The sequence below is a fragment of the Takifugu flavidus genome, chromosome 20 (genome assembly GCF_003711565.1).
Source record: "Takifugu flavidus isolate HTHZ2018 chromosome 20, ASM371156v2, whole genome shotgun sequence".
In the NCBI taxonomy this organism is placed as follows: Eukaryota; Metazoa; Chordata; class Actinopteri; order Tetraodontiformes; family Tetraodontidae; genus Takifugu; species Takifugu flavidus.
This window is the reverse complement of record NC_079539.1, coordinates 7,582,377-7,607,508: the sequence shown is the minus strand read 5'-3', so window position 1 is coordinate 7,607,508 and position 25,132 is coordinate 7,582,377. Positions and strand designations below refer to the sequence as shown.

At 48.5% G+C, this 25,132-nt stretch overlaps 2 protein-coding genes across 5 annotated transcripts in view; both read left to right on the top strand.

Annotated features, from left to right (window-relative positions):
- Positions 1–20,085, top strand: part of znf462 (zinc finger protein 462) — a 30,608-nt gene extending 10,523 nt beyond the window's left edge. For 2 of the 4 annotated variants that reach the window (XM_057018014.1, XM_057018015.1), the window contains exons 2-13: positions 5,055–5,299; positions 5,431–10,562; positions 10,645–10,779; positions 12,173–12,585; positions 13,261–13,379; positions 13,512–13,709; positions 15,035–15,290; positions 15,417–15,556; positions 15,800–16,023; positions 16,294–16,609; positions 16,689–16,815; positions 16,970–20,085. In XM_057018014.1, coding sequence (XP_056873994.1) covers positions 5,095–5,299; positions 5,431–10,562; positions 10,645–10,779; positions 12,173–12,585; positions 13,261–13,379; positions 13,512–13,709; positions 15,035–15,290; positions 15,417–15,556; positions 15,800–16,023; positions 16,294–16,609; positions 16,689–16,815; positions 16,970–17,183 — 7,479 coding nt within the window. In that variant the 5' untranslated portion in view covers positions 5,055–5,094 and the 3' untranslated portion in view covers positions 17,184–20,085. Of the gene's footprint in view, positions 1–2,212; positions 3,498–3,843; positions 4,415–5,054; positions 5,300–5,430; positions 10,563–10,644; positions 10,780–12,172; positions 12,586–13,260; positions 13,380–13,511; positions 13,710–15,034; positions 15,291–15,416; positions 15,557–15,799; positions 16,024–16,293; positions 16,610–16,688; positions 16,816–16,969 lie in introns of those variants that run through there. The other 2 variants (XM_057018017.1, XM_057018016.1) reach the window with 2 other exon arrangements.
- Positions 20,086–21,978: 1,893 nt separating this feature from the next.
- On the top strand, positions 21,979–25,025 carry rad23b (RAD23 homolog B, nucleotide excision repair protein). The gene is made up of 10 exons (XM_057019201.1): positions 21,979–22,198; positions 22,696–22,777; positions 22,995–23,074; positions 23,215–23,396; positions 23,478–23,536; positions 23,631–23,758; positions 23,828–23,963; positions 24,056–24,183; positions 24,338–24,517; positions 24,669–25,025. The coding sequence occupies exons 1-10, from the start codon at positions 22,133–22,135 to the stop codon at positions 24,780–24,782; spliced, it is 1,155 nt and encodes a 384-aa protein (XP_056875181.1). The 5' UTR covers positions 21,979–22,132; the 3' UTR covers positions 24,783–25,025.
- The last annotated feature ends 107 nt before the right edge of the window (positions 25,026–25,132 follow it).

The window sequence follows — 25,132 nt, the reverse complement described above, 5'->3', positions numbered from 1 at the left end:
CTGCGACATGCAGCGCATGGACAACAACCGTGCACAACTTCTCAAATTCCAACGGCTGCCCGCCAGTCTGGGGTCCAGGGCAGCGACTAAATGCAGAGAAGGTCAGTTTGCAGCTTGTTTGTCGGCCTTCCAGGCGCTCCCGGAAGACCACGTCACCCTCTGTAACGGTAACTTTGGGTCTGACAGGTGGGTGCTCCACACGTGAGCGCGCCGCCGACAGCTTCATTGGGTTGGTGATCCTTCCGGTGCACGTTGGTGTTTGTTTACTGCTTCAGGCTTTCCTGGACGTAGGTGAATTCAGATGCCTCCTGCTCCTCCTCCAGAGTCTTCTTGGCTTCTCCAGATGTTGCAAAGGTTGCTTTTTTATCAGTAGGTAAATGATTGTGCTATCACCAGGTCCAGTTGTCTTCTGCCCCCCCCCCTCCCCCGGGTGACATATCAGGTTTCATCCTCGATGCAAATGAAGTTAAAAGCAGTCAGGTTTGTCTCCACCGTTGCCACTGGTTCCTCAGCAGGTTTGAAGGGCCACCACATCTTGCGCCTATTGGGCAACATCAAAACGTTGAAACCTAAACTCTGGTTTATCTGGTTTACGAACTCCTTCAGATGAATCCAGTGAAGGAAAAGATTAAAACGTCCGGTGCCAAAATAAATATATCTTGCTGCTGCTTGACTTGGCCCATACTTGCATCAGCAGATGTTGGATTTCAGGATGATTTCACCCTGTGCTCACAAAACCCCTGTTGAAAGACGGGGATTGTTTCATCGCGTACAAGGGCAAAAAGAATACAACTCGACGAGGAGCACTTTGAGATAACGCCGAAGAAATTCTGATCATTTACGGAGTAAAATGTCCCAGTTCTTTAAAGAAGTATGGAAACATTTCGGATTACAATTTTTTTTAAAGGTAAAATTAGAATCAGGTGTTTCCAGTCAGTGGGATGATAATCAGGTTTGAGTGGGTGCTCTGTTTTATTTCGAGGATCTATGAGAGACTGATTCACTGTATGTTTGTGGTGTTGGTCCTCATTAGGATGGGAAAGGTTACAGAACCTTTTGTGGAGGGTTTGAATGGGTGACCAAACTAAAGGAAATAACAGCCAGAGTCTGACCAGCCGTGACCCCTCTGAGTCCAAGAAGTGGAATAGTTTAGAGACCCAAAGACTTAAAGGCCCCTCGCATGTGTTGATTTTCATGGGTCCAACATCTGGAGAACAATGTGCATGAAGGACACATGGAACATCTGCAGTTTGCTTTTTTTTTTGTTTAAAATACCCAGCATTCCTGAGTAATCCCATCTGTGGAGCACTGCGGTGGCAGTATTGTGGTCCAGGCCTGTTTTGCCGCATGTGGACAAAGACGGCTTCCAGCGGTGATGGAACAATCGTTTCTGAATTATCTCTGCAAATCTCAAGCCAAAGCGGGTCAACACCGCGAGACAATGGCCCTGAGAACACACGCCGTCCTACCAAAGAACGCGCACAGGTCACATTTGGACACGGACGAGTCAAAGCCCTGCACCAGAAGGTCAGAGAAGATACTGCAAGCACTCACGGACTCGTGACATGGTGCCACCTCTCGTCTCCCTTCCGCTCTGCTGGGTTAAAATGTCAAACATTGACGAGTCGTAAAGCCGCACAGAATTTGCTGATTCAGCTCAGGCTGAGCTTCAGGTGGTCCCCCTGCGTGTGAGAGCAGTGGACACAACATCCATTGTTGCTGCCGTCAGAAATAGGCGCTCTGTGCAGCGGTTGGACGTCCTTCAGCGTGACCATGGTGGCCTCGCTGCGTCCGTAACCGGCAGGTGGAAACGCCAACACCTGAACAAACATGTCAGGGCAATAACTCATTGAACGGGTCTGAATCCTCCTTCAGCCACTGTCGGGGTGTGTTACCTGCCTCCACCGGGCTGTTCAGGAAGGCCTGTGTGTGTGTGTGTGTGTGTGTGGCAGAGCTGGTGCGTTTAGTCCTTCAGGCTTGGTTACATCAGAGGATGGGAGCAGCCATCTTGATCTCCAGCTCTCCTGTTTGCACAAGGGGACGAACGCTCGCCTGTGGAGGCTTCTCCTCAAGCGTCGGCGCCGCGGTTGCTCTGACGATAGCGCCGATTCTCCTGTAACCAGGATGCTCGCCATAACGCGGCGACAGTGGATGTAGTGCTACCGTTGGTTAGGACAGAACCTCTGTGCTCCTAATCAGCTTAGTGCTGCCTCATTCAAAGGCCCTCTTTCAGACGGAGCAGCTGCTGTGAGCCAGTTTGAGCTGAGGGTGTGACTGCTGGCAGAGCTCGCCGATGCGGAGAGACCGGTTGGTGATTAACAAATGTCAGTAGACTTTGGAATCTGGGGAGCCCGGTCTGAAGGCTTTGTCTTCCATTACTCACTGTTGAAGGTCTTTCAGGTGGCTCCCTTTCTCCTCCCTTCCTCCCGCCCTCCCCCTCCAGGGCCCCGCTCTCCCCTCCGTCCGCCTGACCTCTTCTCATCTTCTCCTCATGGGTTCAGGGTTTACCGAGCTCTGAGACATACCACACATATTTACACTCCCTGTGTGGAAACGCAGTTCTCCACCGAGTGTCAGACCCTCCAGAAGAATGCAACTCGTGAGGGAATCTGCATAAAAATCCCCAGAATCCAAAGTAACGATCAACCCAGCTCTGACTTTCTGTTCCTCCACGGGGTTTTTTTCATGTTCCTGAGCTGTACGTTTTGTGTTTGGGTCACGAGAGTCTGGTGAGTTGACTTCTCTGCCCCGTGAGTGCGGGGACGACGTGTTGAGCAGATAAAATTGACCAAATGTACGTATCAAACAGACAATCTGGATTAAAAAAAAAGGGTGCAGCATAGCCAGCCTGAGAGGAGCGTGAGATGTTTTTCAGTGTGGGCAGCAGGCTTGGGTACATCTGGCAGATAGATTTCAGCCGGTTCTCCAGTGTCAGCCCGTCTGTCTTTGAGGAAGAGGATCAGATCTGTGGTTCCATGTTGTGTGCTGGCTGAACACCTAAGCACGCATGGCCGGCTCCTAAAATGGCTGCCCTTGAAGCTGGGCTCAGAGGAGGATCTGAGCAGCTCAGTCGCTGCCTGTTCGAGCCCCAGCTGACAAGATGAAAGCAGCTACACAAGCTCGCCCATTAACTTGGTGTGGCGCGGGGACCGAGCGCACACGCACGGCCAGCTTTAAGGCAGATGGTGGTCGTGCAGGAGTGGGTTTTTTTCTTCCCAACCTCGGCATTCGTCTGCGCTTTTCTCCAAAAGGATTGTCTTGATATCCATGTCAAGGAACCTGGCATTAGAAGGCAACCTTGTTCAAAACTGCAGCAAAGTGCCAGGAGAGCAGGGTGGGGTCCCATGGCGAGACTGTAACCTGACCCCGGACAACAATGGATCCCCTGGTTGCTCAGGGACATGCTGGCAGCTCGGCTGACTCAAACGGAGCTCCGCTGGTTGCGTGTAGGAAGCGGTGAATGATCTCTGACATGCCTCCGGATCAAGACCGCACAGGTTAGCTAGTCGGCGTTTTGAAATCAAAGACCTTTTGTGTTGCTTTCCATCCACTGAGGTGTTAACCTCATTTGAAGATTTTCAGGTTTAAATGCTTTAGTTTGCCACTAGTTCAGCCACTAAATGGAAACATTTAACGTCCTCTCACTTGAATTCTTGACTTTATTTCTTAGGTCACTGAAGGACACAAACTTTAAAAAGCATTTTTTTAGTGGTAGAGATAAGATAGAGGAACTGATCGACCTGCTCAGTTATAGTTCATGTATGATTACAGAAGTTCCTTGTGGCTCTCAGTTCCAGGTTCATTATTGAAATAGCTAATGGGGAAGACGTCCACTTTTCCATCTTGCTGTGAACAAACTGGGTTTAACCGACTTCAGGCTTTCAAGCTCGGGGTGATTGTTTTTGCAGGGCGGGGTCCTGCTCCTGGCCTCCTGTGAAGGGATTAATTGGTCGTGAGTAATGTTTAGACGGGCGTCAAAAGCCAATTTTTCCTCCATTCAGCCCTCACCAGGAACATTCAGAGGAACATTGGTTAAGCCGGTTTATCAAGTCTCTGAGATATAATTCTATTTTAATAGGAACATTGTCGTGTTTTTACACTTTAAGGGCCTCTTTATTTCAGAAGCAGCGTGACTTTTCTCAAGCAATATGTGTAGCTATTACTTTTCTTGACAAATGGACATCGATTGTAATGGTCTCGATGAAGGACATGATGCTCATCATCATCAGGACCCATCAGCGTTTTATTTTTTGGGGGGCCAGGCCCAAATCACAAATCAGCTCTAAGACATAAAGCCTTCATCTCTGGCTCGATGCATTCAATCTTATTTCAGAGCCCTCGATACAATCTGATGGAATAGTCTGCTCTAAATACTGATCTGTGGAGCTGCTCTCCAGCTGTTGCTTATCCCAAGGTAATAGAAATGGGACAAATCAGCCCATAATCCCTCCTCAGTCGCTCCATTGTTCTTGGAATGATGCTCTGCTAGAAAAAAATGGGACCATCTTAGTGTCCTGACTAACATCAGCATCTGTTGAATCCATCTCTTTGTTATGAATGGGGAGGTCTCCTATCATTGCGGGGACCTCTCTGGGCATTTTTGCAATTGAAGAATAACCCACAAATGTGCGGCTCTTTCATGTGGGCTTGAATTCGCAGAGAGACACATTGAAGTTTTGCATAAATGAACAACTACTGTGTTGATTCTTATTGCGCATTTGACTCAGGGAGACTCACATTTTTACTGGAAATTTAGCAAACACATTTCAACCTCCTCACCTCCACGGCGCACTGTTGTGTCTTTATTTAAACTGATTTATTCTTAGCACGCAAAGCCAAAAAATATCAATTATCCCTCTGGATTACACTTCTTGCTCAGTTCAGCTCTGTCATATAAATGAGAAAACGAGCTTCTGCTTCGTCAGAGCAACAAATAATGAACATTACAAATAAAAAATCCTTCCAAAGCCCACCTCTTACTAATGACGTGACCGCGATTACTCCTGTCGGTTTGTGTTAATAATCCCGTGTTGTAATTTCTTTTTCCTTTGCAGGTTTCCCTGATTCTCCAGGGAGCGTTGCCTCTTTTTAGTGATGGAGGCATTGCAGTGTGATGGCTGTGACTTCCGAGCCGAGTCGTACGATGACCTGAAGACCCACATTCAGGAAGTGCACACTGCCTTCCTGCAGCCGGCGGATGCGGATGAGTCTGACTCCATGAAGGATGAAGATGAGGAGGATGAGGAGGAATGTGAAGACAAAGATGAGGCGAATGAGACGCCACCAAAAACTGGACCGAGTATGTAATCCTTCCCTCATTATCCTAAATAACTCTTTCCCTTGGTATTATTTTAGAGCTCCTCAATGATAAGCTACATCAAATGGTACGACTAAAAGGCTTCTGAGTGTCCAATTTGTCTTCTCTCCTAGGCCCAGGCTCCACAGAAACTTCCAAACAGACGCCACAGACGCAGCCGCCAGAGACACATTTGCAGTTCTACCAGTGCAAGTTCTGCGTCCGTTACTTCAGATCGAAATCCTTCTTAAAGAACCACACCAAAAAAGTTCACAACCTGGTGGAGGATGACTCGGATGAGAGCGTCTCCTCGCAGACAGCCAAGCAGCCCAGCTACACCGTTGTCATGCACAACGACCATTCAAAGGTCTATTCCTGTCAGTACTGCTCCTACAAGTCGCCGCGCAAAGGAAGGATGATGAAGCATTTATTAATGTATCACAATAAAGTGCCCACGCAGAGCGCCGGAGATCCCTCCGCCGATATCGGAGAGGAATCTGACTTGGTCAGGGGACACGTGAAGGGAACATTTGCTTGTGAGTGGTGTGACTATCAGACTGACCAGAAGGACAGCTGGTCCGCTCACGTGGTGCAAGAACACAGCGACAAGGTCAAGATAGTTTCCTGCATTTCAGAACTGGAGGGGGAGGCCGGGGTCAGCCCGCCCAAAAAAGATTCTCCCTCTCCTTCCAGGAGCCCCACCAGAACCAATACTGGTTTCGCTGGAAAGGAAGATTCGGATGGAAAAACGCCAGACGACCTGTCGGAGGAGCCGCTTTCAGACATCCCATCGTTTCAGTACGCGCAAGCGAGCGCGGCGACGGCGAACAGCACGGGCTCCTTTTTATTGTCCCAGAGGTTGGCTTCTTCCAAAAGCATCAATGAAGAAGATTCCCAGAGCAGCTTAGAGGATGATGACAACGACGAGGACGGGGAGCTGGGCGACATCGACGATCCGAACTACACCGGGACCCTTTCAGCCGACGCGAAGCAGCTCCTAACTGACGACGATCATAAATTACTGGAAACTAAAGGAATACCGTTTAGGAAATACATGAACCGATTTCAGTGCCCCTTCTGCTCCTTCCTCACCATGCACAGGCGGAGCATCTCCCGCCACATCGAAAACATTCACCTTTCCGGGAAAACCACAATGTACAAGTGTGATGAATGTCCGTTTATTTGCACCAGTCCACTTAAATTGGGCACGCACAAGCAGACCCACAATCCCTCGGAGCTAGAGACCACGGACCTAACGAGCGACAGCACAGACGCCCAGAACGACAGCGGCGCGGAACCACTCAATGGGAGTAAAGTCAACGGAAAGAGGGTCACCAGCACACCAAACGACCAGAACCCTCATCGCTGCACGCTCTGCAGCTTCTCCACCACCACCCTCAAAGGTCTGAGGGTGCACCAGCAGCATAAGCACTCCTACTGTGACGACCTCGATGCGACCGCATTTGAAAGTCAGCTGACGGACCAGCCGGACCCCGAAGTGGATTCTTCCCCCATCTTTGTGCAAAAGACCCAGACCTCCATTCTAGGACTTGCCAACAAAAAGCCCTTAGTGCCAGGGAAAAGAGCCAGAAAGTCCATTAATGATTTGCCGTTGGACTTGTCCTCAGTTAAGAAGAGAACTAGAATTGATGAGATTGCCAGTAACCTTCAGAGTAAGATCAGTCAGAGCCAACAGGATATGATTATAAACTTAGACGACATTGACGATGAAGATGCAGGAGAGAATCACACCGGCGCTGACAAGGACGATAGAATTTTCACCTATAACATGCAGCCTCATGCGAGGGAGTCACTGATTTCCCACGAGGGGGGCAGGATAGGGAAGCGGAAAAGCCACCCCAAGTCAAAGCCTCGCAACATTCCCCTTTCCCTGACTCTATCGGATGACAGCGAAATCCTCTCTACTGACCCAAGCGATGGTATGATGCAGGATAGCTCCGATTACTCCGAGGAGGCGGGAACTGCACGCTTCTACTGTAAACACTGTGATTACCACAACAAGTCGGCGCGTAGCGTTAGCACCCATTACCAGAGAATGCATCCCTACATCAAATTCAGCTTTAAGTACATCCTGGACCCCCAAGACCAGAGCGCGGTCTTCCGCTGCTTAGAGTGCTTCATCGAGTACAACAACTACAACGACCTGCACCAACACTACATGGATCACCACCCTGAAGCCAGCAACGTGCTCAACTTCAACCAGCCAAATCTGGTGTACATGTGCCGCTTTTGTTCGTACACAAGCCCCAACGTCAGGAGCCTGATGCCTCATTACCAAAGAATGCATCCCACCGTGAAAATCAACAACGCGATGATCTTCTCGAGCTACGTCGTGGAGCAACCACACAAGACAGCCGAGTCTCAAACGCTGAGGGAAATACTGAACTCCGGCCCCAAGAACTTTAACTCGGCTTCGCCGTCGCCCAGGTCCTCCTCCAGCCCGGTGCTGAAAACCGTCTCCAAGAACCCAGAAGAGAGCGCCGAGGCGGACTCTCCCAAAGAATCCATCGACGGCAGCATTGTTGTCTATGACTGTGACGTGTGCTCCTTCGCCAGCCCCAACATGCACTCGGTTTTGGTCCACTACCAGAAGAAACACCCTGAGCAGAAGGCGTCCTACTTCCGCATACAGAAGAACATGAAGGTCATCTCAGTGGACCAGTCCCAGACTGTTACCAACTCTTCGTATAAGCTCAGCATGGTCATGTCTCCAAAGCAGACGACCAGCGCGGCGCTGTACGCATCCGATGAGGAGATGTACTACTGCAAACACTGCGTCTATAGCAACAGATCCGTCGTCGGCGTCTTGGTCCATTATCAAAAGAGACACCCAGAAGTAAAAGTGACCGCCAAATACATCAAGCATGGCGCCCCGACGCCCGGTTTGATGAAACTAATGGATGAATTACAAATTGCCACGCCCAAACAGTTTATGAAGCAGTTCCAAAATAACGGCCATGATGGATGTAACAACTCCAGCCCCAAACTGGGCGGTGGAGAGAAGAGCGAGGACGAGCTGTTCTTCTGTCAGCACTGCGATTATGGCAACCGCACCGTCAAGGGGGTCCTCATTCACTACCAGAAGAAGCATAGAGAAACCAAGGCTAACGCCGACCTCGTGCGCCGCCACACCGCCGTCGTCCGGAGTCAGCGCGAGCGTGCTCAGATGGTTCAGTCGAGCAGCGTGTCCTCTATCATGGCCCAAGCCCCTCCCGACGCCGACAACCCCACTTCGCTGCGGTCTCTGAAGTGCCGACACTGCCCCTACACGTCGCCCTACGTCTATGCTCTGAAGAAGCATCTGAAGAAGGAGCATCCCACTGTGAAGGCCACCGCCATGACCATTTTACACTGGGCCTACCAAGATGGCATCCTGGAGGCTGGCTACCACTGCGAATGGTGTATCTACTCCCACGCCGAACCTCAAGGACTCCTGCTCCATTACCAAAGACGCCACCCCGAGCACAATGTTGACTATGCATACATGGCCAGCAAGCTCTGGGCTGGTCCTGAGACCACCCCACAGGACGGCAACATGGAAACCAAGCATTACAAATGCAGAGATTGTGCCTTCGAGGCCTGTTCCATATGGGATATCACAAATCACTATCAGGCTGTCCACCCATGGGCCATCAAAGAGGACGAATCCGTGATTCTGGATATCATCACAGACTCGGCTGAGAACATCCATCAGCAGGCTGCCAAAGAACACGCATTTCCTTTCAACTGCCAGTCCGTTGAAGAGGAGGGAGCGCTGGTGATCGCAACCCCACCCCGAGACAGCAACCCCCACCACCATCCACGTCTTTCCATCTCCAACAACGCCTACCAGTGCACCGTGTGTCTGTCAGAGTACAACAGCCTGCACGGCCTGCTCACTCACTATGGGAAGAAGCACCCGGGCATGAAAGTCAAGGCCGCAGATTTTGCACAGGAGGCCGACATCAACCCCAGCACGGTTTACAAGTGCCGACACTGTCCGTATGTCAACTCCAGAATCCACGGAGTGCTAACTCACTACCAGAAGAGACACCCGTCGGTGAAAGTCACCGCAGAAGACTTCGCCAATGACGTAGAACAGATCGCGGACCTGAACGAGGGAGAGGAAAAGTGCAAGACACAGAGGCAAGGGTATGGAGCGTATAGGTGCAAAATCTGCCCTTATACGCACGGGACACTGGAAAAACTCAAAATCCATTATGAAAACTGCCACAACCACCTGCCCGCCGACATGTTCAACTCCTCGGTCACTATTTTCTCCCAGAGTAGGGATGCAGAGTTGATGGGCGAGTGCAGCGCCAGCAACATCTCAAGTACAGAAAGAGTGCAGGAGGTTAGCGAGTTGGACCTCAGCCTTTCCCATTTACCCGTCAACAAAACCGGGAAACACGCTCTATTCAAGTGTCAGCTGTGCAAATATTTCTGCTCCACCAGGAAAGGCATCGCTCGCCATTACCGCATCAAACACAATAACGTCCGCGCCCAGCCGGAGGGTAAAAACAACGTCTTCAAGTGTGCCCTCTGCTCATACACCAACCCTATACGTAAAGGCCTGGCAGCCCACTACCAAAAGCGCCACGACATCGACGCGTATTACACCCATTGTTTGGCTGCGTCCAAGACGGTGACTGAAAAACCCAACAAGGTGGTGGCACTGGCGCCCCCCGAAGGGGACAGTGAAATGAGCGAGGACCTGCGCTTGGCTGTGGAGAGACGGAGGTGTTCTCTTTGTGGTTTCCAGGCCTTCAGCAGGAAAAGCATAGTGTCGCATTACATCAAACGCCACCCAGGCGTCTTCCCCAAGAAGCAGCACTCCAGCAAGCTAGGTCGCTATTTTACTGTAATCTATGCCAAAGAACCTCCCAGCACCATGGAAGAGGAAGACAAGGACGCGATGGAAGTCCTGGAACCTGAGCAGGATAGTGATGACTGGTTGCCATTCAAGTGTCTGAAATGCTTCCGGTTGTCCTTCAGCACGGGCGAACTGCTCTCTATGCATTACAACGACCACCACGACAATGACCTAAAGAGAGACTTCGTGGTGTTGCCCGATCCTGGGGACGAAGACTCTGAGTGGTACCAGTGTTCTCACTGTGAGCTCAAGTTCCTGGCTCTGCCAGCTTTAGCCAAACATCTGCTGAATCACAATGAGGAGTTTCAGAAGAGGGCCATGAGGCAGGAGAGGAGGAGGCAGCTCCTCAGCAAACACAGATACAGCGACCTCGCCGAGGTCAAATCGGAGAAGGTGAGCAGACAGGAATCACTCAGAGAATCTTTTGACGTGCGTTTAAAGTACTATGGAATAACTGAGCGCTTCCCATGTACAGGAAATGCCTGAAAATAGGACTCCAATAGGATTCAGGTGTAACTTCTGTGTGGAGGTCCACCCCACCCTCCGAGCCATCTGCAACCACCTGAGGAAGCACGTCCAGTATGGAGAAGTCAAGGAAGGACATGTGAAGGTAAAGGAGCGTTAACGTGGAGCACAGCCGTTTATTTCTCTTTAATTTAGGGAGTCCGGAACGTTTCTATCATCCGAACATCCTGTCCTGTGCCGTCCCTGCGCGTCACCAGACTTCACGGGTCCATTTGTGCACCGTCTGGTCTGACGCACAGGCAGGGCCCTGGTGGACCGTAAATGCTTAGATGAGGATTTTTAAATGTTCAGGTCAGGACACAGCTGGCATCAGTGGCACCAGCAGGCAGACTGGACTCAGGTTCGAGGTGTTGGTCCACAGTTTTTTTGTGGCTCCAGACAAACCCGGTTAACTGTTCCTTTTCCACTCGTCTGGCCTTGAGTTGCCATTTTTGTTTCAATGACAGAGCTTTGTGATCAGAGTCTGTCAGCTAGCCTCTGCCATTAGTATTCCACTGAGGGTTCCAGTGCGGGTGGGGGGGAAGCCCTCACCCAAATAAAGGCTGCTTCCTCGGCCCAACGACCTTTCAAGCATTCCAGACGAGATGGCTTTGGGACCGAGTGACACAGTGATTTACATTTGTCAAAGGAAGCCTGCAATAGATAGATTTGCAGTGCGACTTGTGTGGATCCAGAATGGAGGATGGGGACGTGGTCATTTAATGGAGGCAATCACTTAACGTGATACAGTATATTTGCATGTTCTGGTGCCCTCGTTAGTGCATCTTCAGTCGTGGATTCTGAGGCAGCAGGATGAAGAACAGGCTGACAGTGCAGCCAGGGCGACAGGGGCGAGTCTGTGGATGCCACATTGCATTTATGGCTGCCTGAAGTGCTTGGTCAGGTCCTTCCACAGAAAGAGCTTCCTCGGGGCAATAAAACAAGAGAAAGTCACGGTGATTGCCCCTCTGCCTGTGATGGCTGCAGACATCAGCCTGCAATGGAGGAGGAAGAAGAAGACGCGGTTGTTGTTGTTGTCTGTTGGCAGATTTGCAAAGATCTTCTCCCTAAGCTCTTTATCTGTGTTTGCATCGTATCAATCGGCTCCTTCCTGGGGTGATTAAGCATCAGCAGCTGGTAATGAAACACTGACAAATACAATAAACGCCAGTTGTTTGCGCGTAGAAGGAACTCGTGTTTCTCTCCAAAGGTGAAGGTTGGGGAATAGCGCCGGTCTGTGCGAGCGGTTGGACTTTTCTCGCGTCACATTCCATTTTTCTGAAGCAATCAACTTGCCGCCGCTGTGTGTGAGTGTGCCGGGGAACATCAGCTTTCCCCAGGTCAGGCCCGGTGCCTCGGGTCACTGTTGCGGCATGTTTATAAATGATTGCGCCGTGTCGCATTTTTCTCTCAGCAGTGGCTCGAAGCAGAAAAATGCTTCCGGGGCGAACCCACTGACATTTAATCATCATCTCAGGCTTCTCCTTTTCGTTCCGCAGCAAGAGGCCACCGAGGTCCCCCTGACGTTGCCCTCGGAGAGCCTCACTAATGGCGATCTGATGGAGGCTGAGGAAGATGACCAGACGGAGAACCCCATTGGTGCCGCGATGGGTCCGGCCATCGCTTCCGCCATGTCCCCCGACGTTGAGGACGAGGCGCTGGAACCGGAAACCATTGTGGTCCAAGGACGGGCGGCCGCCCTCATAGCTGCAGCCAGGGCCATGGTGTCAGAGGAGCATCTGAAGCAGAGACTGGCGGCGAGGGGCCACCCGTGCGCCCAGTGTGACCGAGTATTCATGTCCATGCAGGGGCTGAGATCCCACGAGAGGAGCCACTCGGCCATGGCGCTGTTCAGCAAGGAAGACAAATACAGCTGCCAGTACTGCCAGTTTGTCTCACCTTTCAGACACAAGTAAGTGAGACGGTAAACTGGGTCAAAACGTCCAGAAAAGGTCTTTACTGCCAGGTTACAAACGCGCATTTGAGACCGTTAATTCAGGATTTACCTTCCTGATTTTCTCACGTGTCAGGAGTGCCTGCGGAACACGGCGATGCCTTCGAGGCACCGTTGTCCTCACATCCCTCAGACACCAGCGCCGTCAAGCCCCTGTCAGATGCGCTGACAAACATACACACATTTTGCGCATTTTTTTGGTTGTTTTTTTGCGGCACACGGCACTGTAGCGTTTCTGCTTCCAGGAGGGTAACGCTAGAGATGGCGAGACGGAAAATAAGCGCGAGTTCTTCATCTCCTCTGAGCTCCCAGGTGTAATCCCTCTGTACTGTATGTGCCCTGACCCAGAAAGTAGCTGCATTCCCATGCCACCTAGGAGGCTGGCATTAAAAACATCGCCACTGTCCCCACAGGCACTCGTGCGCTCATTTCCACCAGGGGATTGTGGATAGACGGGTTCACCCCACAGATCCTCGTGCTGCAGTCACTGAAAGGGTCGATGATGGAGACTCTTTTTATCCTCTGTCTCTTTATCTGCTGCCAGTTTTTGGGAAAAAAAACAAAACAAACTAAATGTCCTCTTATCTCACCACCTCTTCCGTTTTATTTCCTACTTTCCCGTTTCATCATCAGTCTGGACAGACATGTGCAGTCTCACCACGGGCACCACAAACCCTTCAGGTGCAAGCTCTGCCCCTTTAAATCAGCCTACGTGAGTCGCTTAAAGAGCCACCTTCACAAAGCACACACAGGTAAATCACATAGGGATTATTATCAGGGTTATCATGAGGGATCACTTTATACATATGTGAGCAATAGTAAAACTCTTTCCTGCTTGTCGTGGACACGGAAACTGATGGGTGTTGTCTTTTTCTTCCTCTCAGGTGAGCAGCATACTTATAAATGCTTGTCGTGCCCCTTCTCCTCGATGACCATCAGCCAACTAAAGGAGCACTCGCTCAGAGATCACGGCGAGGCTCTGACCCTCCAGAAACTGCGGGCCGCCACCCAGGCGTCCCATTCCACCTCCAGGCCTCTCCGACTCACCAGTGCCACCGAGCCGACGTCCATAACCCCGAACGGTAATAAAAACAATCAGAATAATTTGCTAAGTTGACTCGAGGTCGCTTTTCTTTCCCCCTGTGGACTTTCTTTCTTCACCTCGGCGGTGGGCAGGTGAGGCGGCGGTGGCGTTTTAGCGGCCTTGCAGGTGCAGCTAGCGGCCTGTTTGTTGGCAGCAGCTGTCACCGCGCTGCCGGAGCTCCCCTGGAGCTGCAGCATTCCTCAGCGCACCAACCACCGCTGCGAGCGGCGCCGCCCTGAGACAAGCCGAGCATTGAGCCAGAGCAGGGCCGACGTACTGCGCATCCCTCCTTCAGAAGGATGTCTGAAATCCTCATATTTGCAGTGGAAATAGACAGACGAGTATTTATTTGGCCTCGGCGGCTGGAAAATATGTCAGTGTGGAAAATGGCTGCGGGTTTCTGTTATTGCAAAGAGCCCTCCTCCTTTAAGACGTTGTCCTCCTTGATCGTCAACATTAATCATTCCAGAAGACGCGTCGCCACTCTGACAGAATCTGATCTCCATCTGCTTCCTCATCTCCATACGTCCGCACAACACAGAGGAGGATATTAAAAGCGTGATTCAGCTGTGGCACCGTTCGATCTCCTTGACTCCTCCGCCGGAGTGAGGAATTGACTCTGGAGCATTTTTATCAAGTTTCAAAGTTTTTTCTTCCTGTCTTGCCTTCATGCCTCCTCAGCCAGCCTGGGCGCTGAATGAAGCATTTTTCACTCAGATAGATAATCCATTAGTGTCACTGTGTTTTATTTATTGATGTGTTGCAGGCTCAAAGTAGGACGAGAAGATGCGCTATATTACTGACTTCATAGACATGAGGAAGGAAAAGGGGAAGTAAGGAGATGAATGGATTGCAGGCTCTGTTAGCATGCCTCAGTCTTGTCTCCTTTAGTGAGCATCACCCAGTTTTTATTAAATAACCTCAATATTGGAAAAATGAAAAATCAGCATTGGATGTATCAGTGACCTCAATTAGAGGGGAAAAGAAACTTAAAACTAATATCAACCCATACAGGCATTTAGAGAGCTACAATATTTTATTCGAACCTTATTTTACACATTTTAATGGAGCAAAATGCTAAAGATATAGTCCAATGTTTATCCACTGTTTACAGTTGAGCCTTCAGCATTTAGCTCATCACATGATGACGTTTTCAGTGTCCCTTTAATGATAATAGTTTGACTGAGTGTAATTCTGATTTACGTTCCTAAAAAGTTCGCCTTTTTCAAAATTTGGCTACTAATACAAACCTGCTGTCACAAGTGACCAACATAAATACAGACCCTTTTAAGATGTCCCCCATTCCCTTGTTCCCTTTCTCAGATCCGTCGTATCTGGAGCCGGCAGACGTCCGTGTGCAGCTCAGCCATTACCAGCTCGCCTCCCGCACTCACATGTCTTCAAGCATGACACCTGGCGCCTCTCTGATGGCCGACGGCCGGCCGGACGGCATTCTCACTTGTGAGTTCTGCGAGTTCAGTTCCGGATACATGCAGAGCCTGCGCCGGCACTACAGGGACCGCCACGGGGGCAAAAAGCTCTTCAAGTGCAAAGACTGCACCTTCTTCACCTGCTGCAAGTAAGAAAATGGACGCTGGTGCTCCAGATTCTATGAGAATACAAGTGTAATACAGTCCAAAGAGTAAAGATGGACAACGAAGCCCTTCATTCGTGCCTTTGAGTCTTTGTCTTTGAACCGTCACAGGAACAGCTTCTCCATGCATGTGGAGGCAGGTCACAACAGCAGTGAACCTGAAGACATCCCCAAAGACCTGCGCTGCCCCCTCTGCCTCTATCACACCAAAAACAAGAGCAATATGATCGACCACATCGTGCTACACAGAGGTACGCTTCGCAGACGCACCCAAATGAAGCCTGCTGTCACACGGTTCCATCTCTGGCCTGTTTTGAAACCATATTTTCCCCTAGCTTGATAGCAAACTCAAAGCTTTGATTTGACTCTACATAACAGAAATGTTGCAAATAAAGTCTTTTTTCCCTCTTTCATGGCTCCTTTCTAAGATTTTTCATGCGTGTCCCTTAAGTAAAAGTAGCAACCTAATCATCGCTGCCACTCTCCTCCTCCAGAGGAGCGCGTGGGTCCGCTGGAGGTCAGCCGCTCCAAGCTGTCGCGCCACCTTCAGGGAGTGGTGTTCCGATGCCACAAATGCACCTTCACCTGCTCCAGCGACCAGGCGCTGCAGCTGCACCTGCAGAAGCACGCCGAGGTCAAACCCTACCAGTGCCAGCTCTGCTATTACGACAGCGGTCGGCGGAGGCAGCTGGAGGAGCATCTACGCCTGGAGCACAAGGTCAGCCACGTGACAGGATGGTGGTGGAGCACATCAAGTTTGGAGTTTCTAAATTTAACCTTTCTTATGTAATTGGTTTAATTGCTTAGTTGTTCTGGAGATAAATGCCTCACTGAGCTTTAAACAGCTGGTTTTTTATTTTTTATTTAATTCTACATGGTGCATTTCCTGGTTTGATTTGGTCTGAGCTACATAAAGGTTGTAGGAGGAAACTCCAAATCAGCTGCAGTGAGATAATTAGTCTGATCTTCACTTCCTGTTTCTGATCAGGTGATCCGGAACTTTGAGCTGATGGGCCGGGTCAACCTGGACCAGCTCGAGTTAATAAAAGACCAGGAGAGCAGCTGTGATGAAGAGGACGACAGAGACGTGATGGAGATGGCTGAAAATGAAAACGTGGCTCGGCCAGAAGACGAGGAGGAGGCGGAGGAGGAAGAGGAGGAGGAAGAGGAGCGGGAAGTGATGGAGAGTATGCAGGAGGAGAGAGAGATGGATGATGAAGAGATGGAGGGCTTCAAAGAGGAAGAAGAGGAGCAGGAAGAGGAAGTCAGTGAGGAAGTGGCAGAAGAAAGGCACCCTCTACAAGGTAGGATGATAATAAATGGAATCACTTATTCAAGTGTGACGTCCTGCAACTGGCGGATCATTCAAACTCCATTTCCCAGAAGCCCTCGGGTCTCCCATCAGCAGCTCAGGGGCGAGCAGCGCGGAGAAGCGCCTCCCCTGCGAGTTCTGCGGCCGCTGCTTCACCAACAGCCTGGAGTGGGAACGTCACGTCCTGCGCCACGGCATGTGAGTGTGTTTGCCCTCTGCACCCGTCTTTCTGGTCTTTTTCTGGTCTTTGCACAAACAAGAGGAGCCTTCAGTTGGATCTGTGTTTGTGGAAGGATTCCAGACATCTGCGTCAGCACACATGCTCACTGTAGCCGTTCTTCTTCCCTGGTAGGACGGTGAACACCAGCCGGACAGACACCAGCAGCTCCTCCTCCACCGCTGAGGCCTCGGCTTTGTCTTCCGCCGGTTCTTCTGTCGCCGTGGACGCGGGATTGGACCCGCCCGGCAACCGAAACGAGGAGGCCGAGTTCTCGCTGGGAAGCCCGAGCCAGTTTGTCGAAGACAAAGAGAAGCTCGACACCAAAAAGGATCAAGAGTTTGACTGAAGGGAGTTGCCTGTTGGGAGATTGCGCCGCCATCGACAAGCGCAACAATCAGCACTGAGTTACAACATCAAAGAACTTCAAAGGAACTGAACGGGACTGGAAAAAAACAACAAAAAAAAGACGAGTGAAGCATTACTAGATTTTAGGTGTTGCATATTTAAGTATTAGGCTGAGCTGCATTAAAGGGCGGAGCTCTTCACTGGGCGGTCCCCGAGGACAGATCTTAATATATTGGTAACCAATAGTGAACAGAACTCTTTATTGCTGACATTCTGGTCAAATCTACAGTGAAAGGTCCCCCCCACAGATGAAACGAAGCTATTTATAAAGAATGTTCTCCCGACTGATTTGAACTAAATTCAGCATTTTATTAATGAAAGCACCTTCTTCCACCCCCTCCTCCCCTCTCCCGCCCCTGCTCATCAGAAACAGGGTTACTGTAGCTGTTGCTAATAGAAACCAAGCATTTAAAGCTGTGGCCTGCTCTAGAGCTGCCCGCTCCCGTTTCCTGCTGGGACGGGAAGCCCTTCTCTTCCCGTGGCAGACGTGTTGAAGTGTTCCTTGAGGGATGGTGGCACCTTATCTCAAAATGTGTTCCCGACAAATTGTCCCCTAATGTTTGTAGCAAATTGCTATATTTTCTGTCCCTTATTATACTACGTATAAGCCTTCTTCCGGTGGCACAGTTTGAGTTAACTGTACTTTATTGTTCACTGATTTTGTTGATGCGAGTGAAGAAAATTGGACGTTGAAATTTGCCCTCCTTCTGCGGGTTAACCCGCACGCAAGTATAAATGTGTCATGACCATTCCCATGTGACGTACTGGTATTTGTCTGTGAAGCGTAGTACGTGCTAGCCTTGTCATAATGCAATCTGATTAGCAGACTGAGACTACACTTGTCTTTTCAGTGCAAGATAAAAAAAAGTCTTGCTGATGGTGTACCCAAAAATTAGAACCAGAACCCACCTTAGGCTTGTGTTCTGGCTTTCTGCATTACACTGTCTGCATGACAAGCCGTCTGACCGTCATCCTGCAGATTTATGTACTAGGTACTAAAAAATCAGAAGAAATAATCGACGCAGTATTTTGTATTGTAAATCATCATCTTTGACTACTCTTACCCACAGAATTTGAATGGATGCTGAAGTCAGCGTGTGAAGTGCCTGTGTGCCTTAAGATGTATTTTCCCTTATGGCCACTAGATGTCACTAACCAGGAAATGACCCAATAAATCAAGAAAACTTTATTCACATTTATTGTGAGACAAAAACAAAACAGCTGGATCAATGTTGGTGTTTAAAGAATATTTAAGGAAAAGCATTGATGTTTAAATGTGCAACCTTATCTTTATCTCAAGTCTGTCCAATGCTCATGTTGAGGCTTACCGTGTCTAAATTCCAAATCTGGAGACTTCCCTTTGGAAATGTGATAACAACGATGCGATGGGACACACTGAATCGACAAGTGTAGCCGTTTGTTCCCGCACCTGTTTGCCGCTGGGACCGTATGAAGATCGATTTGCCAAAAGTGTCAAATCCCCCTGACTTCAGCCCCCCGTCCCCTTTAACTATCACACATGCCGCATTTGTCTGCTTGTTTTAAGATTTCACTTTATCGTTAATGCTGACAAGAGGCAGAGATTGTATTTGTTGGTTGTAAGTTGCTGCTCGAACGCCCCGAAGCCTTATGACGCATGACTTGCAATGAAGTAATATATATATAAAAGGAAAAAAAATAGTCAAATGAAACCGTCTGAACTGAAGATTCAAAAGAAAAAACAAAACAAGGAGCACAGTTCTTGAAATTCCTGGCACCAAATCCTTTTCTGCTGTGTTTGCTGCTGTGTTTGTCTTTACGGAGGATCGATGGAGGGGTCGGAGGGTGGAACCACAGTTGGATCCGTGTATAGAAAACAAACGTTCATGTTAAGTGTTTCAACTGTGATGTTTCAGAAAGCATAATTTAACCCCCCCCCCCTTCCTTTTTTTTCCTTTTAGATGTTGTTATTTTGTTAAAAACAGAAGAAAAAAAGAGAAGATATAGCTAATCTCAGGGGGGCTTCTTTGAGTCCCCGTTTCAACATTATTCCGCTGTTGTATGTCTGGTTGCAATGAAAAATAACTCCGTTTTTGTACTGTAATGGGAATGAGCACATAGGAAGAGCAGTGTAGTTGTTTGATATTTAAAATATAAAATGATGCAGTTCTTTTTTTGGGAGGAGGGGGTGACATTAGTGTAAAGTGCTTGGTCCTTTTCTGGGATTGGCCACCGTGTGGATTCCCAGTCACGTCTGATCTGACACCCAACACTCCCGAGGCTTCTGTCAACTCCTCCCGTCCCGTTCCCGTCCTGGAAAAGGCCTTGAGCCGAGCCTCCCAGCCCCTTCTTCTGGTTTTCAGGATCTGTGTAGCTTTTTGCGAGGTGAAAACTGTTGTTGTAGGAATAAGCTTTGTTAAGGCGGCTGGTGGAGCTCAGCGCGGGGCAGGAGATACTCTGGACCCATCTGAGCTTCAGGGCCGTCCCCCCAAATGTGTTTGTTGGTCTGTGATTATTTTAATAGAAGATAACTATGAATCCCTCACTGTGTGCAGTCTCCTGACTGTAGTATTCCCGGTTTGCCTAAAGTTGCGCCCCCTGCTGACAACACACTGGATACTTGTATATATGTTTAGTTTGTTTTCTGACGCGTTTTTCCTTTTCAGATTGTCGTCTCCATAGTTTTGACACTAGAATATCTCCTTCTTGCCTTTTCTTCCCATATAAATCTGATTACCTGATGGTGGGTTGTGGTGTTGCCTAGAATGTTTGTTTACAATTTTATTCCATTTATCTCTGGATATTCTGTAAATATTGTAATTCATTGTCTTTTTTTAACTTGATAATAAAGATATCGGATAACAGCATGTGTCCTTGTCACATTGTGTGGATTAGCATATGAGGATAGAGGGAAAGTGGGCAAACCTTCTTTGGTTTTTGCTTTAAAGTCAACGTTGTGGTTGTTTTGCATTTTGCTTCTCACATGACACCATTCCCTGTTGCCATCATTTGATTTACAGGCACTAATGTTCAATGAAATGTACTGATTAGCAAGTAGCTAATCTGGGAAAACAAAATAATCTTTTTACATTCTAAGTAATCAATATGAAACTGATAAATTGTCCTGCAGATTACGAGCTAATAAAATGAACGATCAAAGCTCCAGATCACCTGTTCAATAGCAGCATGCTAACAGAGTCATGTGATGATCATGAAATACCCTAATGTGGCTGTCGGTGCTGTCTTTGTTGCTGTTGACGTACGCATCATCAACATATTTTATTAATAGAAACAAGCAACTTTCTCATAGTTGTAAAGCTGTTTAAATATATAATTGTAAATGAACTGGCATTGCTAATTAATGCCAAGTACACACGTGTTTCCTGGCTGCAGAGCTAAAACCCTTGCAATCTTCCCACCAATCTGCAGCCTTGCGTAACAATTTTGATTATTGGCCTTGTCTACATTTTATTGTGGATGTCATATTTAGCTTTTGTCCACCGTGTCTTCGATTCTTCAGTTCACACATAACTATTTCCTTTGTGTGTCCACAGAGTCCTTGGAACAGCCAATAATAGCCCCAGCAGCTTGTCTACAGGAAATAGCTCTGGGCTGTGAAGGCATCACAGTGGCCTTCACTTTGAGTCATGTCCCCTCTCTCCCCCGTCTCTTTCCCCTTTTCTCTCTCTCTCTCTGTCTCACTCTCGCTCTGCTGACCAAAAGCCCTGCAGATGCCTGCAGAGATTATGTTGTGTACCGTTTTTTCTGGTTATGAGTGGCTAGACATGCTGCATCTCTATCAGTAACACCAGGGTCTTTCATAAATGGAACCAGATATTGAGCGTTTTTTAAAATCAGCTTTTTCCTGTGGCACCGAATATGTCTCCATTTGATCCCAGCTCGTCCCCCGAGTCAATTCTAGTAGAGACCCAAGTCCTTATTTCACATGTGTAACATCATCTCTTAAAAATATCTCCACGTCATCAGAGTTCAGAGGAGGCCAAGGGCTAACTGATGACCCCTGGAGACAGAAGCGAGAGCCACAGCGACAGTGGGAGGAAGGGAAGGAGGACGCAGCTGCAGCTGATGCTGCTGAGCAGAGCAACATAAGGATTGGCTGACGAGAATATGCTGCTCCTGGAATAAAACCAGACTGAGTAGAGGATGGAGTGGAGAGACAGGATTAGACAGGAGAGCAGCCAGATGGAGAAGAAGACTTAAAAATGGCCATAGACCCATCAAGCACTTGTAGTTAACAATCCTCTCAGAGTCAGAGCTGGGCTGCACATTTCACTGGAACCTGGGTGCAGCTGAAACTCCTGCATGCTGGATTTGTTGAATAATGCGATAACCTCCCAGACCACTGGCCATGATTACGAAACTCCAAATGACCTTACTTGTGTGTGTGCCTCAATATGACATTTGACAAAAAATCAGAAGGTTAAAAATTGCGTGGAGGTCTTTAGCGATCTACTGCTTTCTAGGAAAAATTGATTGACATAATTGCCATAATGAGTGAGAGTTACTTTCATATCTTATTAAATGGTCCCCTCATGACCTGTACATGATGCATCAGTCATAATAGTAGTTATTTAGGTAGTTATTTAAACATCAGCCACCTGGCATGCGCTAATAATACAGTGTTTGGTTTAATTCTGGATAGCATCATAGTAAATAGAGTTATATTACTGGGGTTATTTACCTGAATATTCGCCATGTAAATGCGTCGCCGATGCAGTACCCACCGCGGCCACTGGGGGAGCCGCTGCGCTCATTTCAACCACAGAAGAAGAAAAACGTGAACATCATGGCGGTTGACACTTTGTAATGAGCCAACAAAATAGCAAAATTTCCCCCCATTAAGTTAGACTAAAACATTCAGACCAGGCCCGAGAACACAAAGTTGCCAAAATGCTGATAACTTTGAAAACCTTACAGCAGCAGACCTTTAAAATCGAGATCGATGAGGAGGAGACGGTGAGAAACGAATGCTTGCATTTGTGGAGTGGGTGGATTTGGGAGGGTAGCTTTATCTACCACATTTCTTAACCGTTAGGGTGTTGTTGTCGTTTCTTTTGAACTAAAACTACCATTCAAAGAACGCGTTTTAATGTCGAATTGTCATCCGCATGCTTGACGTCGGTTTGAGACAACTCTGCGTCTTTGAAGTGACGCTATTTTTTCGTAAAGTCATGCTGGAATCAGCATTTAGCCGGAGCCAACGTCGGGGTCCAAGCGGGTCATTTACTACACTGGCTTTGTTAATTAGTTGCCAAGTTATATTAAACTGTCCTTTATTTCCCTGTCTCGGTTGCGAGCCTTGTGTCATGTGTGCCTTAGCAAGCAGTTTAATCTACACTTTGGACTTTTTCAGGTGACGTTGCGAGGACCCGTGATGGTGGACAGTGTTCGGTGTGTTTTGGACCCTTATTATGGCATCAGAACCTTAATGGCAACTCTGGTTTTTCCTACAGGTGAAGACGTTAAAGGAGAGGATTGAAGCAGAGAAAGGAAAGGATAATTTCCCAGTGTCTGGACTGAAACTGATATATGCTGGTATGTTGTGTTCCGTGTGTCTGCAGCTCCGTGGTTTATCCCAGCAGGCGTTTAAAGGTTCATCATGATGTGCCTGGCAGATTACAGCCGCTTTCCATGTCGTAGTTAACGCAAAATAGTCAAACAGTTCGAATATCTGTGTTAAGCTCCGTCTTCTGTGCACCCGCGCTGCCTTTTCTTATCAAAGACTAAAAACATTTCCTGTGCTTCCTTCCAGGAGTAATCCTCAACGATGTCAAACCCCTCAAAGAATACAATATCAGTGACAAGAATTTTGTGGTTGTCATGGCAACAAAGGTACACCGCATTTCCAATTTTTCTCAATGATTGACAGGTTTTGTGGGAATAGAGCATCGTTGAGGTGAACTGGTAGTTAAATGTTGTGGCTCGCCTTCACACATTTGTCAGGAGAGTCAATTCTTCTTTGAATTCTCCAGCCTAAAACGGCACCAGCGGCCACACAGCCCTCGCCTGCGGCTTCAGGTCCTTGCACGACAGCCCCCCCGGCCCCCGGAGGCTGCGCGACCGTTTCAGAGGTCCCCACACAGCAAACCACCAAAGAAGACAATGCAGAAGAGAAACCGCCTTCGACCGCTGCCCCGGCGTCCACCCCTGAGGGGTAAAAATAGACCTTTTTGTTCCCTCTTTCACTTAATTGAGAGGTTTGTGCATCACCTGTAACAAATGTTGTTTCCCCCAGTGGAGGATCTGAGGTGCCAACAAATGCAAACCTGATTGATGAGGCCGTTTCAAATCTGGGTGAGGCTGCATGAGAAGCCAGTTCAATCAGCTTTCTAAAAAGGCTTTAATTCAGTGTCCCCCCTGATGACTTGTGCTTCTTCCTGTCCTCCAGTGACGGGCCCGTCGTACGAAAGCATGGTGAACGAGATCATGCTCATGGGCTACGACAGAGAGCAGGTGGTGGTGGCGTTGAGAGCGAGCTTCAACAACCCCGACAGAGCTGTGGAGTACCTGCTGACCGTAAGAACACGGCGGTGATGACGCCGCTTCCTCGGAGACTCTTGTTTATGAGGCGTGTGGCTTTTCCAGGGTATTCCAGGTAGAGACCAGGGCCAGGCTGCAGGAACCACTGCAGAGGCAACCTCAGCAGGCGTGGCTCCTGCTGCACCCTTGGGTGGGCTCAGAGCGCCCACGGGCACCGGCTCTTCCACAGGCGCAGAAAGAGGTAAATGCTCCATCGTGCTAAGCTTGTGGGTCTGTGAACTCTCTAACATTGGGACTCATCTCTAACATTTGGACTCATCTCTTCCTCGCCAGTCAACCCCCTGAGTTTCTTAAGGAATCAGCCACAGTTTCAACAAATGCGCCAGCTGATCCAGCAGAACGCTTCATTACTTCCTGCTCTGCTGCAGGAGATTGGCAGGGAAAACCCGGAGCTGCTGCAGGTGAAGCAACGGACTGGACTCCTTATTGTTCCACTATTGTGTAATAAAAGGGCTTGAACTCAAGAACCTTATAACCTTTTTTTTTTTTTTTTCCTTCCAAATCTGGGAAAGTATTTTAGGCAACAGAAGCTGAAAGTGACTCTTCCCCTTGCAGGAGATTAGCCGGCACCAGGAACAGTTCATCCAGATGCTGAACGAACCCAATCCGGAGCCAGTGCCAGGGGGAGGCGGTGGAGCTGCGGCAACAGCAGCAGGAATGGCAGGCACCGCTTCTGGAGAGAACCCAATGAGATACATCCATGTGACAGCACAGGAGAAGGAATCCATCGAAAGGGTGAGGAGCACTAAACAATTGAGTCCACGCCCGCGTTCTTCTAATCTTAACTTTCCTAAGGTTTGATCCTTTCAGGATGGTAAACATGAAACACAGATTGGCATTTACATTTCAAATGTTTTCTTTGCTTGAAACTCTTCTCTAATTGCAGCTAAAAGAACTGGGCTTTCCAGAGGGACTCGTTATCCAAGCCTTCTTCGCCTGTGAGAAGAACGAGAACATGGCCGCCAACTTCCTTTTACAACAGAACTTTGATGATGAGTAAAAGTTTGATTGGGGTTTGTTTTTTTTTTGTTTGTTTGTTCTTTACTTCTTCCTCCGCTGTTTGATTGTTGGAATAGCCAAAATATCTACATGTTTGCACTTCCAAACACCAAAAAATCAGAAACACAGACTCGTTCCACATCTCCATTTCTTAATGACACTGGATGTTGATCAGTAACTATTGTTTGTAATTGGTTTCAAATGATTGGAAAGGAGGAGAAAATAAAACAACTTTGCATCAGAATGCTTGTGTGTTCCTAACTTTAAAAAAAATAGTTCAATTTTGATTGTAGTGACGTTTGCTCAGCTAAGATAGAAACCTGTCTGCAAGCAGATGTAATATTTGAAGAG

Excerpts from the sequence above, each read along its gene's own strand:
- rad23b (XM_057019201.1), top strand. The coding sequence starts at position 22,133 with ATGCTGATAACTTTGAAAACCTTACAGCAGCAGACCTTTAAAATCGAG. Across the intron at positions 23,759-23,827 it reads CTGTGGAGTACCTGCTGACC|GGTATTCCAGGTAGAGACCA; the intron begins GTAAGAACACGG and ends TGGCTTTTCCAG. Across the intron at positions 24,518-24,668 it reads AGAAGGAATCCATCGAAAGG|CTAAAAGAACTGGGCTTTCC; the intron begins GTGAGGAGCACT and ends CTCTAATTGCAG.